The 20,265-nt window shown below is 41.7% G+C and overlaps 1 protein-coding gene across 1 annotated transcript; it reads left to right on the top strand.

Moving 5' to 3' along the window:
- The first annotated feature begins 4,172 nt into the window (after nucleotides 1-4,172).
- hdac1 (histone deacetylase 1) lies at nucleotides 4,173-19,518 on the top strand. Its single transcript, XM_063185774.1, has 14 exons — nucleotides 4,173-4,256; nucleotides 5,418-5,530; nucleotides 7,032-7,149; nucleotides 8,214-8,288; nucleotides 11,170-11,308; nucleotides 11,519-11,660; nucleotides 12,785-12,877; nucleotides 13,155-13,263; nucleotides 14,967-15,107; nucleotides 15,843-15,951; nucleotides 16,508-16,635; nucleotides 17,196-17,348; nucleotides 17,840-17,891; nucleotides 18,142-19,518. Exons 1-14 carry the CDS (start codon nucleotides 4,205-4,207, stop codon nucleotides 18,167-18,169), a joined length of 1,452 nt encoding a protein of 483 aa, XP_063041844.1. The 5' UTR covers nucleotides 4,173-4,204; the 3' UTR covers nucleotides 18,170-19,518.
- Nucleotides 19,519-20,265: the final 747 nt, after the last annotated feature.

The following is a 20,265-nucleotide window of genomic DNA, read 5'->3' as shown; positions in this document are numbered from 1 at the left end:
TACATATTGGACTCACTGTATAGGCCTTTTTAAAGGTGGGGTTGCAGGTATGACATCACGTTGGGGGAACTCCCCCAGGATTCTAAGGTTCTACATACACTCCTATGAGCCTGCAGAACCCCCAACGTGATGTCGTAATAGTACATTTTCTTAAAATGGTTAACCTGCAACCCCACCTTGCTCACCTAAAGGTGAATGGTTGGAGGAATAGTGTATTTTAGTAGCGGCACACACACACACATACGCCAGCACACATACTGTACTGTACACACCGTACATGCATGCATGCATGTTCACACACACACACACAAATGCATATGGTACACACGCACGCACACACACACACGCACACGCACGCACACAGGACAGCAGATACACAAATGCATATGGGTGTACATACTGTACACACGTACACACCAGGGATGGAAATAAGCACCCGTCCACCAGCCAATGACAGGTGAATTTTGCCTTTGGTAGGTGAAATATGTCAACCCACCAGTCACCTTGACGGGTGAAATTGTTCAACAGGCGTCCGGGTTGGTGCTGAATTATACGCAGCATCCAAGTGATAATGAATACTTAGAATTTGATGTTGGTGGTAATTATTTGTTAAAAAGGTAACATTTGTGAATCGGCAGCATGAATTCTGGAAATGAATACCCAAAACAAAAATATTACACAGAGCACCTAGCACATGATATTACACAGGCTGTTTCACCAGTTATTCTACTGGGCAGTCATGGGTAAGCGGTAAGGGTAAAGGGAAGAAAGGAGTCGCACACTGGAGCTGGATGCAGAATCAAAAATTGTATTAAACAAAGCCGAAAAAATGTAAATAAAACCGACAGACAGGGGACAAACGTTTCGGGTCTAGCCCTTCATCAGTGTTCCCAGTTTGAAATACGTCATCAGTTCCACTGAGCTCTTAAAGGCTCCGTTGAAAAATGACTTCCCCTTGATACTCTCCATGTTCTTCCATTTGGACTGACTATGGTACTGTTGCTCTATACATACTTTGACCCTCCCTAGTAGGCTATCTTTCTCCGATATGCCTATTGACTCCTTATGTATTATGTATATAGTTTATCACTGCAATGCATGTCGCTGAATGCTTGCAATGCACTCTAGCATCTCTATGACTATGCACTTGTCTTTTCACTAGGTGTTGGTGGGTGAAAAACTTTCAACGGAGCCTTTAAGAGCTCAGTGGAACTGATGACGTATTTCAAACTGGGAACACTGATGAAGGGCTAGACCCGAAACGTTTGTCCCCTGTCTGTCGGTTTTATTTACATTTTTTCGGCTTTGTTTAATACAATTTTTGATTCTGCATCCAGCTCCAGTGTGCGACTCCTTTCTTCCCTTTATCATACTGCTCTTGGAATTACGCACCGAGCGATACGCACAGGATAAGACATTGGCGCGGACGCCACCCCACCATTATTAAGCGGTAAGGGTGGCAGACTGGTAGTCCAAAGGTTGCCGGCTAGACTCCGCCAGGGGCGCCATTGAGGGCTGCCCTCTTGCACTTGTGAGTCATAAATGCAAGGCTCGTGCAGAACCCTGAGAAAGAATGCAACAAAAAAAAAACAGGTGTAGAGGCTTGGTCTTTGTGAAACCTTGAGGAGAAAGTGTTATTTCTTACACTGATGAAATCTCTGACCCAGTAGCAGGTTGAATGTATTTCCTTTTTTCGTTTGTATTCTGACAATATTTTGGTGAAATTAACGTGCTGAGGAAGAAAATGGTTTTCTATTTTGTTCCCTTATACCGTACCGAAAATATACCGAACCGTGACCCTAAAACTGAGGTACGTACCGAACCGTGATTTTTGTGTATCCTTACACCCCTACTACGCATGGAGTGAATTTGTACTACCTTGACTACCTTGAAATTACCAGCTTTTCTGGTCTTACTACTCATTGGCATGTGTGTCAGTAAAATGAACATTATTGTGTCATTCTATAAACTATACTGACAACATTTCCTCCGAATCTCGAATGAAAATATTGTCATTTAGGGCATTTATTTGCAGAAATTTACAAATGGTCAAAATAACCCAAAAGATGCAAAGTTTTAAGACCTCAAACAATCCAAAGAAAACAAAACAAGATGGCATCGCTCTAAAATTGCGTTTCTCAACGGTGGCGGTACAGCTCCCCAGGGGTCGTTGAAGAGCTCAAGGGGGGCGTTGAAAAGGATACAGCTGAGAGGGGGCGTTGCTTAGTTGCCATTGGGGGGCATTAGCAGAGAGATTCTAGAATGAGAGGGGACATATGGCGGCCATCTTGGTGACGCCTCCGGGGTGCTATTTCGCGATTAAGTAGACCAGATCTGAGAGTCAATGGGAAAAATGAATGGGGAAACTGAGTATAGGACGGAGGGGAACCCAGCGGTTGTGAAAACCATATGGTTGAAACGACCGTGAAAAACTGATCAATCTAGACTACTTGATTGTGTCATACGAGTCAAAATAAAGCTTTTTGAGCCACTTTTCTCACGGTTTTTTTGACAGAGCGCAGGCGCAGTAGTTCCATAACGGCACGAGAGCAACGGCTTTTCACAACTGAGCATGTGCACAATTTCGCGTGCGCCGATGCAGCCAGATGATTGGATCACTGGCAACGCAGCTCAGCAGGCACATTGGCTCTTGTTACCAGAAAGGCGGGAGATGTGCGGGTAGACGCCATATTTGCGTTACGAATCTTCACCGTTAATTTCTATGGACCCGTCCTATCTCCCCTTACTAGAATATATCTCTGGCATTAGTCCATTTGATTTTTTAATATTAAAAAAGTTGTCAGTCTTATGATGATGTCGAAGAGGCGTTGGAAGGCTTGTGATGAGGAAAAGGGGGCGTTTCTTGAAAAAGGTTGAGATCCACTGCTTTAAAACATCATTATAGTAATGTGTTAATGTGTTATTTGGTATAATAACCCTGGATTTAATCAAAGCTGTCATGTATCTTAGCATGTTCTCCACTAGCCTTTCACATCATTCTTGAATGATTGCTGAGCTTTGTTTGATGGCTGATCGCCTCTCGTCCTTTTGATCACATTTCAGGGGTTTCCGTGGGACTCAGGCCTGGAGATTGGGCTGGCCATGTTTAACTCATTGAGTACCAGCCATCTTCAAATTCAGACCGGGGGGTTGCCAGGCTTTTTTCAACATTTGAGTGTTTTTTCAAGAGCCATAGAAATTGAGTTCTTTGTCCATGAGAACAACAAACATACCAGATCAATGTGTTAGGCCCCACCCCCCATAAAAAAACGCAATTGACTTGATATCAAGTCTTTGGCACTGTGCCATATATCCTGAAAAGACTCATTTTCAAGTCCATGGCACTCAAAGAGCTACTGACCTGTTAAATTGTTAAAAATCACACTTTTCTACAGGGAACATACATTATATGCAGTTAAATAAAAAAAAATAGAAAAATAAGGAATACATGCACTAATTAAAAATAAAATAGCCTATGTGAGAAAGCAAGAAAGCAATCATGTGCTTTCTTCATGCACATGCACTTTTTCTTGGTTTCTCACGGTTTTCTTGGTTGAATTAGGCTACCGTATGGCTACATTTAGGGTCACCAAAGGCTACATTACGGCAGTGTTTTGGTAGGCTATATTGTGGCCGAGTTGTGGGTATATTGTGGTCATATTTTCATTTTGGCTGTAGCCTATTATGGGGTGTAGAATTCCTTTTGGCACCTTTAGGCTGTAGTGTGGACATTCAAAATGGGTTTTGGATGAGCTTTGGCCAGTGTAGGTCTATGGCAGGTTTTGGCTTGATTTTGACATGCCAAATTTGGGCCACTTTGAAACTTGCAAAATTGGCAAGATGTGTTTTGGCCCAAAACTCTGCCCTCTGACATTTTACTGTATGCTACATGTCTCCATCTCCCCCACCTCCATATGTGTGTGTTTGTTTGGCCAGGGAACATTGCTTTCTGTTTTATGTGCTTCATCTTCACAATTAGGCAATATTTCTTTTTGCATTATTTATTTATTTAATTGTGAAACTGTCTGTGATCACTGTGAAGAAACACTTCGATCCTGCAAGGTGGTTGGATCAAATAAGCCAAAGAAACGCCCCAGAAGTGTCAAATGCAGTGCGATTGGTTGAACGCTCTAAATGCAAGTTCCGACTGAAGTTACTCGTTGCGTAGAAAGCCCGGCAGGCTCAGGCAGTAATTGGAGGTAAAATGGCGCTGACTTCTCAAGGAACAAAGAAGAAAGTTTGCTATTATTATGATGGTAAGAAATACGACAAAGCTCCACTTGGTTTTGTACAGACGTGTAGTGGGAAAACCTAAAGTAAACGTTTGGAGAGAAAGTAATTCAATAGCCGTCTTTTAGGATCTGATAGTGGCAAGTAACCGAGTTCAGCCGGCTAGCCGCTTGGCTAGATAATTGCTAGTGGCTAGCTCTGTCTTGTTAGCTAATTGTCTCCGCTGCAGACAGGCATGCAGCATCCCATAGCATCACGATTAGATGGGGACATTATATTTCAAACCTGACACCGATGCTGGCAGTGCGGCTTTAGGTATTGTAGTGGGAGGTCCGCCGTCAGTCTCAGGATTGTGTGGCTGTCTATGTCGCTTTGGATGTTTTCAGAGATTCCCCAACTTGTTAGCCAGATGCTATGAGAACCGATTTGGTTGTTGGACAGCCAACGTCTTTTGGCTAACGTCCTTCATCGGGTTATTCGCGTGAAGCGGTTTGCAGTGATTGTCATTTCATAGTCTGGCCAAGAGCTGACTTTCCTACATCTGTCTTGCCGAGTAGGGAAACTGCAAGTTGTTCAGTGGCTTAGTTGGCCTAGCATGCTAGCCCATTTCCTCTTTCTGGTAATGCGTCCCAAGTTTGATGCGCAGCATCAGCCTACCAGCAACTTCCTCGCGTGCCTTTTAAACCCACTGGTTTCACCTGGACCGAGTTCGCGATGCGCAGCATTGCACTGCCAATAATAGACAAAATAAATTCTTTATAGTTCTGATTTGGCCACTGACTGTACATTTCATTTTGGTGCAAGACAGTAAGACGTGATATAGGTACTCTTATAATGGCGGCCAATTAATGCACATGAATTAAACATGAGGATAAGTCTCCCCTGGCGAATGGGGCTTTGAAATTGTATTTGAACTAAATAGTGTCTCGCCATCTGTCGGGCCAATGCACTTATCAGATGCACCTGTTTTGTCCCAGTTAGTTTATCAATCATTACGCCGGTGTTGATTGTTTCCTTGTAATGCATGCAGATTGATTGCATGCAGACTTGGTGCTGCATGGACACGGCAGCCTGATTTGTGTAGTAGTTTGATGAAATGTGTGCCTTTGTCTTCCTTATAGTGGCTATGTTGGAGAGCATCAAGTTCATGGTTTTCTTTCCCCCCACACCATTCTTAAACATTTCAGGTGACGTTGGGAACTACTATTATGGCCAGGGCCATCCCATGAAGCCCCACAGAATCCGCATGACCCACAATCTCCTCCTCAACTATGGCCTGTACAGAAAGATGGAAATCTATGTAAGTCTTTTGCATCGTCTCCCTTCTCTGCACAACATTATAGCATGACTTTTAAAAGAATCCCTTTGCAGTAGTCAGGTCAACCAATAGTTTTTTCATGCCAATGTTTCAATGTTGTTTGACAGCAAACCTCCTTTCAGAATGATTGATGTTACGCAAATGTTGTATGCTTAGTTTTGCTTTTTTTGTGGTATTGCTTTTATTTGGATATCTGGTCAGTGATTTAGAATATAATAATTCAATTCGAAACATTAAATTGGAGTCAACATCAAGTTAACATAAAGAAGAGAGAGAGCGAGATCAGTCATACTCATGATGTGGTGTTTGTGGTGGTGTTTGTGTATGTGCTGCTGACTGCAAGACTACACACCCCCATGTGACTAAAATCACCACATATTGAAACTCTGAGAGAGAAAAATAGAAGTCATAATGTCAGGGTGATGATTTTAATAGACCATCCTTTTCAAGTTGGTTGAAGGCAAAGGAATTTGTCACCACCATTTACTTCGAACCAATGCTTTGTCTTTTCTTCTATTTGGTGATCCATGACTAAATTAACTTGTGAATTACAGTACACCCACTGTAGAGTTTTCGTTTTGTTTTTAGAGTTTTCTCTTGGCTTTTTCACACACCGTATCAACTCAAGCAACATTCCTGAACTGAAATGAATGCTAAGCACAAGTGTCAGCTGATTGGTTAAAAATTGACAAGTATTGGCCAATGATGTAAGCCCACCAATGACTCAGTGAATCTCAGGATAATTCCAGAAAGAATGTTTTGTAAAACCCTGTGGTATTTTTAAGGAGATTTCCTGCCAATTTCAACATGCTGATGTATATTGCTCACTTTATCTTTGACCTGTCCATAACACCAGACAGATTTCTTTTTGCTCAGCGCTTTCTGAGATCCAACTTTTGGGACGATATTTGGAGTATGTTGAAATGCTATTAGTTTAATAATGCAAACAAACCCATGCCCCCATCCAGGATCTAGGAAAGGGCTAAATAAAAGCCACGTTTTTGGGTTCTGACAAGTCAAGGGTAGTGTGCACTATACATCTGCATGTTGAAATTGGCAGGGATTCTCCTTGGTAAATGGTACAATATTGACGTAACCATGTGGGGCAATCTTCCGAACTTCCATGTTGTTGCCGTGGAAAATATGAATGAGAGTCCCGTTGGCTATCTGCCCCCTGCATGATGCTTCCAGTGTAGTATGTAGCTCTCTGATGACAAGTATGTGTAACTTATTTGTTTGCACATGGTTGGATGCACAATTTAATTATTACAGCAAGCACATCTCGGGCCTTATTGGGACACCCCCTTGTACATTTTGAGACATTACTGGCTGTATTTCAAATGATTTTGAGTGAACAACAAATTGAAGTGGCTATATAATGTGTATGCTATGCTGGCTACTGTTCATTGTGTCCCAAGTGAAACTTCTTTTACGTTGTCCCATGAAAAGACCTCTGGTTTACTTGCCATCTCTATGTACACAGAGACCCCACAAAGCCAACGGAGAGGAGATGACAAAGTATCACAGCGATGACTACATCAAATTTCTCCGCTCCATCCGGCCTGATAACATGTCGGAGTACAGCAAACAGATGCAAAGATGTGAGTACATGATGATCGCAACTCTTTACAACTAGGGCTGGGCAATATAACGATATATATCGTTATCGTGATGTAAAAGTGTATATCGTGACTTTTGTCCTATGTCGTTTATATCGTGATAGTAATTTTATCAGTTGTATACAACTGAATATCATTTAATTACATTTCATGTTGTCACAATACACACTATAAGTTCATGTAACTGTAAAAATAACAGTAAAAAGATCCATTTTAAAGAAAAGTTGTTTAGCGACATGAAAAAATAAAGAGCAAATAAAGAGAATAACTGAAAACGTATGTAATTGTGCTATACCCTGATATATATCGTTATCGTGATATAAAGTAATCCATATCGTGATATAGTTTTTTTTCCATATCGCCCAGCCCTATTTACAACCATTAAAGGAACAGCTACTAGAACTGGCTATTTATTTGGGGGCAAGATGTTGGAATTCAGTCCTAACCGTTAAGCATCTGTGCCTCTTTTTAGATTCTTGATGACCTGGATAAATGAGTAGCTTCAGATATATTGAAATGCACAGGGGTTGGACAAAATAATGGAAACACCTGTCATTTTAGAGTGGGAAGTTCCTCTTGCGTCCACAGTTAATCCTGTTGGATGTGGTTCATCCTTCTTGGTGGTATATGCAGACATCACCTTGGATACTGTGGCTCTTGATACATCACAAAGACTTGCTGTGTCGAAGATGCAACAGTTACACGCGCATCAAGAATTTCTCCTTTTTGAACTCTGATATGTCACCCATAATTTTGTGTGCATTGCAACTACATTTTGAGCAAAACTGTGCTCTCACCCAGCCAATTGAATCTTCACACTTTACCTTACTGGTGCAATGTGCAATTAATGAAGACTGGCCAACAGGCTGGTCCACATGAGCCATGAAACTTACCACTCTAAAATGACAGATGTTTCCATTATTTTGTCCAACTCCTGTACATTGTCCACTGTGAACTCCACATCAGATAATCTGGGTTTGGTTGTTGATGTAATGTGTTGCTCGGTGTGTGTGTTTTTTTTTTGTCCTCCCCCCTCTTTGCTGCAGTTAATGTGGGAGAAGATTGTCCAGTCTTTGACGGTTTATTTGAGTTCTGTCAGCTCTCAACAGGTGGCTCTGTTGGTAAGTGTGCTTTTGATCAGTCTCCGTTTTAAGGATAGACCAATATATGTATCGGTATCGGTATCGGGCCGATATTTGCATATTTTAAGTGTATCGGAGTCGGCCGATACGCGTGTGGTTTTGGCCGATACGCAGTATTTATTATTTTGTCATTCAGGGTTCTTTTGAAAGCACCAAAACACTTCATTTTTGTATTACTTGATTGTTAGACATGACTTGATTGTTAGAGTGGGTGTTTAAATCTTACAAGTTCTACCTCAATTTGATAATGTTAAAGAAATGTTTATTTTTAACTTGAGACCTGGAATATTTGTCATTTTTTCCCTTTTTTTTAACACATATCGGCCCCAAATATCGGGTATGGGAAATCGGGTATCGGCCAAGGGTGATGAAGAAAAATCTGTATCACATTGGCGTTTCAAAAACCTGTGTCGGTCGACCTCTACTCCGTTAACCCATGTGTTTCTTTTGAAAAAAGAAAAAAGCAATCAACTTTCTGCTGTAATTCAAGTATAAAACAGGCATTTCTGTAGAAATGTGATGCAATGTTTGATAAGGCCACACCAATTTAATTTGTTGGTTCTCGGATTTTTTCAGGAAAAAGTTGAAGCGAGAGGGCGAAAAAAAAAAAAAAATTAGTTGTGTGATAATGCCACGGATGTAATAAGGGGACTGTTATGTTATACCACCTGTATATCAGCCTCACATGGACCTCCAAAGGAAGGTGCAAGACAGGCAAACACCTGGACATGGAGAAGGACAGTGTAGAAGGGAATTAAGGCAGCCAAATAGACCGGGCACAACATTAGGGCACAGGGCAATTATTATATTAATCTGGTTTGAATAAACTGAGATGATTCAACAGTCTGAAACCGCAGTCTTTATTGAACAAGACAGCAAATACAGCATTGTGACCATATCAATGGAATTACAAGCTATAGAACGTTAGACCACATCATAGTATCTGCACCACATCTGCACATAGTAGGTTATGTACTTGCATTGAAAGTGACAAAGTAGCATCTTCACAGGAGCTGACAAAGGGCAATTGGTTCCATGTTTGGTATGTGTACGATCCTCAGCCCCATCACCAACTGGTGGTGTTGTCTGTGAGATGAATACCTGGAATGTAAATCAAAATAAGACATTTTTAAATGTAGACATATACAGTTCCTTAATTTTTAACAGTTGCAATCTTCCAGGGTTGGACAAGGCCTATTGCCTTCTTGCACAGAGCAAGTAAAAGCACTGTTTGGGCAAGTGCATGTTGGGCAAGTATTTGTATGCATTGCGCATTATTGGAGCAAAAGACACACAATTTTCATCAAATAAAGATATTATATTGATGCCAGTCAAAATATGCCCTTTTTGTCAGAAAAAGTCTCTCATTTAAACAAAGCAAGCAACCTTATGAATAGCTTGAAGTGTTTTTTCCCCTTGGGAAACAAACAAAAAACACAACAAAAAGTAACGTGCAAGTACAATGCATTTGGTTTGGGCAAGTGGAAATAATAGTGTATTTGCCTAAACTTGTCCAACCCTGTACGATGTCATCACCGAGCCGGAGAAGAAGTAAACAATAGGTCAGGTCAGTGATATAACCCCGCGGTGTTTGACGGACGGTGTTAAGTTATGCATATCGAAAATGTATTCAGGGGAAGTGCATAGAATGTCAAAGCAGCTGAGAATATGCAATTATTGATGCATCACATGGCCCGTTGTTTACTTTCTCTCCGGCTCGGTGGAACATCCTGACTGAAAAGAAAGATGGCGGCGCCCTGTGACCATGTTTACCAGGGCGCATCATTCGAAAATGTACTTTTATCTAAACTATCCGGCGCAGTATCAAACTTCTCTATACATTGCTTTACGTGTCAACACCCACGCGACGAAGTTTTGAGTAACTTTGAGGCCCGCAAATGGGTGGAAAGTACATATTCATTACGAACTAGTTCTACTTTGACCAGGATTTTTCAGATGGCTAATACGTCAGAAAGTTTTGGTTGCCCTTGCCCCATCATACACCAAGCAAATAATAGTTAATAAAACCCACCTGCACAGACTCTTGGCTGGTTGTTGAAATGGTTCTGTCGAATAAATCCCCGAAGTTCTCTTCGTCTTCGACTTCTGTTATCCTGTCTTGTAAATGCGTAGGCTACTATGCCATACACTGGCTGCTGCCCCGGGGGGCTGCTACTGCTAACCCACAGGGGCTTCAACTTGCCATTGCATGTTTGTCTGTAAAACCCTGCATGTAACACGTTTCCTGATTCGCTAGTCGTAATCGGCATGTTGAAAGGAGTGGTTTTATTGGTTCTCTACGTCACATGACCTCCAAATACTAGACACCTCTCCGTTCATGAAAACGTGTAGTCTTCGGGGTTTTTTTTGCGATTTCATTTTTTGGGGTATTGAAACTGATTTTTTTTTTTTTTCCATTTTGACACAAAATACAAGCGGCGAATCCGAGAACCAACAAATTAAATTGGTGTGGCCTAATGTCCTGATTTGCAATGTCCTGATATAGGGCATAATGAGCAGGCTCGTTTTAAAAACAATCAATCTGTTTTCTATAGCAAATAAAAGTGTAAAACAAAGAAATGGGGAAAGTGTTTTTGTTGCAAAGCCTGGGCGGATCAGCAGGGGAAAAATCAGGGAGAACTTGGCAGAAACCAGCAACACCAAGTATTGAAATGTCGCAAATGCATTTATGGCTGACGGTGATTTAGATATCTCTCAGTATTGCCACTTTTTACGTATTGTCTGCAGAATCCAACAACAACAAGTATTGAAATATAGCACATACATTTATGGCTGATGGTGATTTTAGATATCTCTCAGTATTGCCACTTTTTACGTATCGTCTGCTGTTTTGTTGTAGCGGGGGCAGTGAAACTGAACAAACAGCAGACAGACATCGCCATCAACTGGGCGGGAGGACTCCATCACGCCAAGAAGTCCGAAGCGTCAGGGTTCTGTTACGTCAACGACATCGTCTTAGCCATACTTGAGCTGCTGAAGTGAGTACGACTGATTCCCGCTTCTCCCTCACTTTGTTACATCCTGTGGCTGCAATACTGCTGTTGTACTTACTTACAGTTTTTCGTACACATCTGTAGTTTGGTTATGTGCTAGGGTTGGGAAATGAGCAGAAGTCCCCCCCACTCTGCTTTCTTTACATGATCTTGTCCTAATATAGTGTGTGGTATTTGACTTCCTGTCCTCTGCAGGTACCATCAGAGAGTGCTGTATATAGATATTGATATTCACCACGGTGACGGTGTGGAGGAGGCCTTCTACACCACAGACAGAGTCATGACCGTGTCCTTCCACAAGTACGGAGAGTACTTCCCCGGCACAGGTGACCTCCGGGTGAGTACCTACCCAGCCTGGAGCTCTCATTACAGTACATTTAGCTGACGCTTTTATCCAAAGCGACTGAGTTATTTTACAGGCTATTAGTTACAGGCCCTGGAGCATGGAGGGTTAGGTGCCTTGGTCTTCAGCCATGGGTGGAGGGGTAAGGGTGGGATTCGAACCTGCAACCCTCTGATCACAAGACCACCCCCCATCACTCACCAGTCTCACCTAGCCTCATCCAGTTGTTGGCCATAACTTCAAAGTGCAAGAAGGGATGGGATCACTCAACTTCTGGGATAAAATGTAACTCTGTGTGCAAGAAGATAATCAAAATGTCAATTTAGGATAGAAAAAAAACATTCTTGAAGATTAATCTCTACATATTTATACCACCATGTCAGCAGCTGTGTTTTATCAGTGTGTCACTTGTAGAGAGTTACTTGTGCTCAATCCCTGGTAGGGATGTTAATCGGTAACCAGTTAACCGATAGTTGACCGGATCAACTTTAACCGGTTAACATTTTCTGCCACTGGTTAACCGGTTGTAATAATAATCATCATTAAAATGATCATTTCCTCCCAAAAAGCCCCAAACAACGACAATTTGGTGGTTTAAGTACGAGAATTCAGCATTTTCCATCTGCCAACAGTGGCTGGACATGGCAGGTCCTGTCTGCGCAGCAAAAAAAAGGTTTATGTGAAAAATAAAATGTAAAAAAATCAGTGCTGTGCTGCATATGTATGATTTAAGGTTACCGGTTAACCACCGGTTAATGAGTCTCAGTAGCCGGTTAAGAGTTTTTTCAATTTTAGCCATCCCTAATCCCTGGTGCTGAACAAAAAGATAGAAAAAATCCAAAGGAGTGTGCGAACCTTTTTACAAAAAATACTTTTATCAGTGTGTCAACCATAATCTAAGCATATCTAAATGTCCTAAAGTACAACACTGCCTCACAAAGGCAAAGTTCAGTAATGACATGCACTTGAAGTCAGTACCCAGTCAAACATGCTGTAGGCATGCTTGTATGTGCCTTCCAAATACTGTAGGAAGACACAAGTTCTGTCGTCACAAGACAAAGGTGGTGTTCGTAAGTGTATCTAAATGTCTAAATGTGTATATTACTGTGCTTCCCTAGGACATTGGTGCAGGAAAGGGAAAATATTATGCTGTGAACTACCCCCTCAGAGATGGCATCGACGATGAGTCTTATGAGGCCATCTTTAAGCCGGTAAGTAACTTGAAGTTTATTATTAACTGGCCTCCCAGAGAGCGTTTGGCCAGGTATTACAATGACTCTCCGTCTGTCTGTCTGTCCACAGTGTTTTATTTAGTCTACAGAGAGCAACACAAACACACACAAACACACACAATATCATGCAGATCTAGTATTGGCTAGGGGGCCAGGTTGCTGTCTTTGATTACTCTTTGAATGATTTTCAACTGTCTTTATCGTATTATTTGTCGCTGTGTTTTTAATTTCTGACTGTGTGTGTGTTTGTCTGTAGATCATGGCCAAGGTGATGGAGATGTACCAGCCCAGTGCCGTGGTGCTGCAGTGTGGAGCTGACTCGCTCTCCGGAGACAGGCTCGGGTGCTTCAACCTCACAATCAAAGGTACGCTTACATTGCCTAGCATTTCACTGACATTCCTATCAACAGCCATGAACAAAGCGAAAGTGACACTGTAAACATTACATGATGAGAAAAAACAAGTTGGCTAAATAATCGTGTCAAGATAATTCGCACAACCTGAGGCAAACGGTGATCGTTGGCGAGTAATCTTGTAAAACATGGGAAAATAGGGGAGGCATTGTGGCGTGGCCCAGCCCCTACCCCATCTCTCTCTAACTTATTTCCTGTCCCCTTGCACACCATCCTGTCATAATAAAGATCAAAAAGCCTCCAAAATGCATTGAAAAAGTATGAAGGAGTTGAATTAAGCTGAAAGTTGGGTACGAAACGAGGACTGCAATATTGTCATGTGTCTAGCAGCCTTCTAAACCAAAAAAAGAATTTTGAGTGTGCGTTTGCCTGTAGGAGCTGATGGATCTGAAGTTGCTTCATGCACATTGGTTTCACAAGGCTGTGAGGGTAGACTGTAGACTCAAGTCTGACCTGTAATTAAATCCAATGATGGAGAAAAGAATGCCCTAGAACGTGTGAAATGATGAATTTTTCAAAAGAAGAGAGAGGCCAACATATGGTGATAACATGTTATTCAGAACGTGCAGGCATGATTTTAAAGGGGTTTGCCACTATTTTGGGGCTTAATACTGTTAAAATCGTTGGCCAGGGTTTATAAAGGTGGTCAAGTGTCTTATTTTTCATGTTAAGCGTTGTCTTGCTTTAAGACAAGTTAAAAGAGGGAGCATGTCGCAAAGCTAGTGAAAGTCAATGGATCCGTGTAGCATGCTACATGCTTCAGTGATGCATTGACTTTCACTAGCTTAGCTACATACTCCCTCTTTTACAGCTTACATGAAAAACAAGACACTTTACCACCTTTATAAACCCTGGCCAACGATTTTAACAGTATTAAGCCCCAAAATAGTGGCATACCCCTTTAAAGAGAGGCTTTTGGTAAGTGCCTGTGTCTACTAGTCCCATCTACTGGAGGCAAATTCCTAGTACATCAATGTACTCAGCCAATAAAGTGAATTCTGTTTCCGTACCCATCAGAGGTGGCCAAAGTGGATCGCACATGATTTTATATAGCGGCTACACCAGGTATTCCATTGTACCTAATGAGGTAGCTAGACATTGTTATTACTGATAAAAGCTTAAGAAATAATGATGAAAACGAAAATCGGGTACGGTGCTCTAATTGTAGGCAAGTTAATCAAGGAAGAGAAACTATTGCACATGTTTTTATTACCTCCGCTAAGGAGGTTATGTTTTCAGTTGCGTTGGTTTGTCCGTTTGTCTGTCTGTTTGTTTGTCAGCAGGATAACTCAAAAACTTATGAGCGGATTTGTATGAAACATTGTTTAGTTGTTTGTTGACCAAAGGAACAAGTGATTATATTTTGGTGGTGATCCGGACCACGAACCGGAACCAGGATTAAAAAAAAAAAAGACTCAAGTATTGCTAGCCTAGAAATCTAGACGCCCGAGACTGCAAATTGAATTGAGGGACAGGCCGAATTTTGACATTCCATAGTCAATTGTTCTATCAAACGGCTTCCTTGGCGGAAGTCTGCACTTTCTGAGTGGATTTCTAGTTTACTTCTACTTTTCCGTTGGCCATCTCTGCTACTCATAACTGAGTGTTTGCCATAGAGTGTTGTGTTGACACCAATTATTCTGGTTCCCCTTCAGGCCATGCCAAGTGTGTGGAGTACATGAAGAGCTTTAACCTGCCCCTGCTCATGCTGGGTGGAGGAGGCTACACCATCAGGAACGTGGCCCGCTGCTGGACTTACGAGACCGCCGTGGCCCTGGACAGCACCATCCCCAACGGTAGGAGATGCACGCACGCACGCGCACGCACGCACGCACGCACGCACGCACGCACACACGCACGCACGCACGCACACACACACACACACACACACACACACACACACACACACACACACACACACACACACACACACACACACACACTGCTAGATTCCATAAATTAGGAGTAAAAAAAAAAACCCCAACAGAAAAACCATTGAAAGGGAACTTGAGTGTCACAAGGTGCTGTGCCTTTGCCGGGCCAGACATAAAACACGAGTAGTGGTGTCAACAATAATCGGTTCGGCAATGCAATGCAATGCAATGAGGGGCATGGACAATTCAATTAAATGCGGCAAGTTCTAGAATCGATGCAGCTAATTTTTTAAGTTTCAAGCAAATGAATGTTAAATTAAATAAAAGCACTTAAAAGCATTGAAAACTGCAAGACTGTACAGAAAACGGCCAATAAAATGTTGCCCAGTATCTGACTACTTGTATTGCCTCATCATGACTGATGAAACATTTGCTTTGCTTTCAGTAGAAATGTAATGCGTTGCAATGCATCGTAGAATTGAATCTAATCGAATTCCTACCTATCGAATTGTGAGGGCAGTGCCAATGCACACCACTACACACGAGTATCCTTTTGAACGTGGGGGACGGTAATCATGTCTTGCTGAGGTGTGCTGATGTTCTTGTTCATTGCTGTATAATTTTGTACTTACCTGGTCAATTCTCTGGTTTTCCCAGAACTCCCGTACAATGACTACTTTGAGTACTTTGGCCCAGACTTCAAACTCCACATCAGTCCGTCCAACATGACCAACCAGAACACAAACGACTACTTGGAGAAGATAAAGTGAGTGGCCCTTTGGTTATCCGGTGGAAAGGCTAGGAAGAAAAAAAATGGAGCACTAAACCATCTGAAGTATGCATGTGTTTGGCTTATGTTTATGTTGCATATTTATTAGTAGAGATGCACCGAAAATTCGGCAGCCGAAAACCGAAAGAGAGGCCGAATGGAAAATGGCCATTAATGAAGCTAATTCCAGTTCTTCTCTAACATTTTCCTTTTTTTTGAAAAACATGTCTAACCATTTATTGTAAGCCGTAGATTTAAGCAATATTTAAAAATAGTGAAAACCTAACTTTTGACTGAATTGTAATATTCGTTTGTGGTATTCTGCTAAGTGATTAATTATTATTCGGTTTCGGCCACAAATTTTAATTTCGGTGGATCTCTATTTATTAGTTTATTTTACGAAAATGGAAAGCTGCTTACAGAATACGGTAAGATTTGAGGTGTTCATCCCGCCCCCTATCCCCCATTAATGAGATACAGACAGTCCCAACATGGGATTACATGCCTTGCTCATACTGTGTGTGTGTGTCTGTACCTGTACTTGTACCTGCAGGCAGCGTCTGTTTGAGAACCTGCGCATGCTGCCCCATGCGCCCGGCGTGCAGATGCAGGCCATCCCTGAGGACGCCGTGCAGGAGGAGAGCGGAGACGAGGAGGAGGACCCAGACAAACGCATCTCCAGTACGGACACACACACACACACCTGCAGTACGGACAGGCCTCCACACGCACGCACGCACGCGCGCGCGCGCATCTCCAGTACGGACAAGCGCATCTGCAGTAGTCAGGCCTCTACACACACACACGCGCGCGCACACAAGCGCATGTCACACAAGCGCATGTCTGGTATGGACAGGCCTACGCGCACACGCACACGCACACACACACACACACACCACACACACACACACACTGGAAGTCACAAAAATCACGAAAAGAAATTAGAACTGGCAACCTAGGATGGTTAATGTGTAGTAATGGTGGGGTGGCGTCCGCGCCAATGTCTTATCCTGAGCGTTTCGGTGCGTAATTCCAAGAGCAGTATAATGAAAAGGAAGAAACTGGGAACATTGATGATGGGCTAGACCCGAAACGTTTGTCTGTCGGTTTTACTTACTTTTTTCGGCCTTGTTTAATACAGTTTTTGATTTTGCATTCAGCTCCAGTGTGCGACTCCTTTCTTCCTTTTCATTAATGTGTAGTAATGGCATGTGCTTGCGTTTCTCCCCTTCTCCGCATAGTCCGCGCTCACGATAAGAGGATAGCGTGTGAGGAGGAGTTCTCCGACTCTGAAGACGAAGGCCAGGGAGGAGGAGGTCGCAGGAACGCCGCCAACTTCAAGAAGGCCAAGCGCGTCAAGACGGAGGAGGAGAAGGACAGCGGCGAGAAGAAAGGTAAGCCCATTACAACCTCATCCAGCTATCCCTCTATCCATCTTGATCTCCCTGGTTCCTTACCCCAGGTCCTCTAACGTTTTAAGTGAAAAGGCAGTCTGCCTGGGCCCTCTCATAGCTTGTAGCTTAGGGTGACTGATCATCATATGACTCTTTATACTACAAGGCTGAAGGATAAAGTGTACCTTGTCAAAAATCTATATAACAGGGGTTAGCACAAAAAATTTAAATGGTCAAACACAATTTAAATTCTCCTGTTACATAGATTTTTGACAAAGGGAGTATAAAGTGACAGATGATGGTATGGTCAAGTCAAGTCAAGTAGGTTTTATTGTCAATTTCTTTACATGCACTGGTCATACAAAGAATTTGAAATTACATTTCTTGGTAGTTACTGTGTTAGAATATTTTTAGTCTGACTTGAAACTGTACTGTGTACTGTACTGCATTTGTCACATGACATTTTTATGTTTTTATTTTTTTGTGTTCAGCTGAGGTGAAGGAAGAGGAGAAGGCACCTGAAGAGAAAATGGACACGAAAGGGTAAGTGAACAGGACCTCATTTCTCAAAAACGTCATTCTTGGTACAGTGTGTCACAGAAGTGAGTACACCCCTCACAGTTCTGCAGATTTTGTAAGTGTACTGTATATCTTCATGGGACAACAATAAAGAAAGTTTACTTTGACATAATGAAAAGTTGCCAGCTCACTTGGTTACCACCACATATGCTTGAATGTGATGCCAGTTGAATGAAAAGGTGATTGATTGATTGTGTTTTGATGTTATTGTCAGGCCAAAAGAAGAAGTGAAGACAGCCTGAGATGCCCCTGAAGTCCTTCTGGATGCATGACCTTGTCAGATGCCCCACCCTCTTCACACACACACACACACACACACACACACACACACACACACACACACACACACACACACACACACACACGAGTAGAGGTTAGCCAGCGGAAGCAAAAGACTGTAAATTATTTTGTAAGACTCATTTTACTATTTGTATTCTTTAAAAAAAAAAGTGGTATAAAGATTTTTTCCTTTTTTTGCATTTCCAGTGTGAATTGAAATGCAAGGTGTATTTTTTTTTTTTTTCGTATTCTCTTCTTTGTTTTAACGTTTATTTTTTCACAAGTTTGCATCCTTTCAGTACCCGTTGTCCTGTTTTTACTGCTAAGAACAGTACCTCAACCAAACCGGACCAGATGTAGTCACAGTTCAGACAGTGGTACACATCATTGGGGAAGGTGTTTGAGTGAGTGCAGTTACATGCACAAAGTATAACGATTTCAAACGGAATATCGCCAGTATTTGGTTTCGAACAAGTTCAGGCATACTCCGTTTAACATGCATGGAGCGGCATTCTGCAACCGGAACACGGACATATTCAAAATTTACTAAAGAGTGACTCGTGTTCAAACCGAATACTGCCGATATTCCATTTCAAAATCGAAATATCAGAAAGAAAATCCTCGGATGTAACTGCAATAAACTAGGTGCTGTAGTGATTTAACCTACAAAAGTCAACTCTTGCGTGGCAAGAACTACAAGTGGTTTAACTCCTCAAGAGTGTTTGTTGCAATGGAAACAACCACATTTTCTCCTATTACTAGACTCCGCTAAGTGAACATATGCAGGTCTAGTGACTAGTCCTATAGCCTGAAATATCCCCCCTAGCTCAACCCCTTTTTTATTGTAAAGCCTATGCTCAGTATCTCTCTTCTTGTCGCTCTAAATTATTTTGCATCATGGACATTTAAATTTGTACACCTCACTACCCAACTTCATTCTTCTCTCTTTTTTTTCCCCCCTTCTCCCACTTTTATTTTTCTTTTCTGAGGGCTTGTGCTGCAGCTTCCTTTTACCCCATTTTTTAAGAAAAAAAAAATTAATAAAAACCAAAATGTTTTTATTACCATATCAGTTTTGGATGGCTACGAATATGTGTTGTGGGGTGGGAAAGGGGAATGGGGGAGTAAGGAATTGGGGTTTAAGCTCAGCAGATGGTTTAAGTTACTGTTTTGTTGTTTTTTGAGGGAGCAGCTAACAGATTCAGTTAGTGGATCCGCGGTCCGGTTTGGGTTTCCAAAAAAAAGTTCCAGTGTTGTGAAATGTCTACTATTATAACAATGATTTTGGTAAATAAAACAAAGAAAATCTCAAGAGTGATCTGAGTTTTCATTTTAAAACGGTGAAGGCCTTTTAAAAAAATAAAAAAAATAAAAACATTTTCTATGAACTTGCTATGCGTAAGACGCTATGAATGCATAGCACATTACAATAGTCATGGTCACCCAATATTTTACAGTAAATTAATGCTCTTTCAGTGTCAGAAAAACATGTAAAATAAATTTGTTGTAGCACATCTGTGTGCTCTTGGTCTAAAACAATATTTCAGTATTTTACTACAGATTTCTGTTGTAAAATACTGAAATATTGTTTTAGACTAAGTGGAACACTAAACAAGGTCATGCTGAGTATAGTGTTTTACGATTACTTTTCAAATGGTTCATTTGAGTGTCAATTGAAATGATGGCTTGTGTTTTGTAATTTGACAACAAAATTGTCTTTGTTCATTGTTGAGATTAGACGTTCATTGTGCAGAAGAGAAGAGATTTGTGTGTAGAGTTTTGAGAGTTCAAGACAGTCTAGAAATTGTGTGTAAGCAGTATGACATTTGACACACTTGCACATTTTTTAGTAGGTTTATATGACCACAGTAATGCAAGCAAAAGTCATGTTTTTCATGCATGTCGCAGGGATAACGAAAATGCTAACCTTTTTATTGTTAGTGCACAAGCCTACAGGTGACCACCTTCGGAACAGTTTTACATACTACTCAGTGCTTAATTTGTCAAGTGGGAGGTCCAGGAGCCCAGAGGATGGGTGGCTCCCCCCCGAGGGGAGGTC

This window comes from Engraulis encrasicolus, chromosome 20, assembly GCF_034702125.1.
Source record: "Engraulis encrasicolus isolate BLACKSEA-1 chromosome 20, IST_EnEncr_1.0, whole genome shotgun sequence".
NCBI lineage: Eukaryota > Metazoa > Chordata > Actinopteri > Clupeiformes > Engraulidae > Engraulis > Engraulis encrasicolus.
Note: the sequence above shows the minus strand (reverse complement) of the source record. Positions and strands in the feature narration are given on the sequence as shown.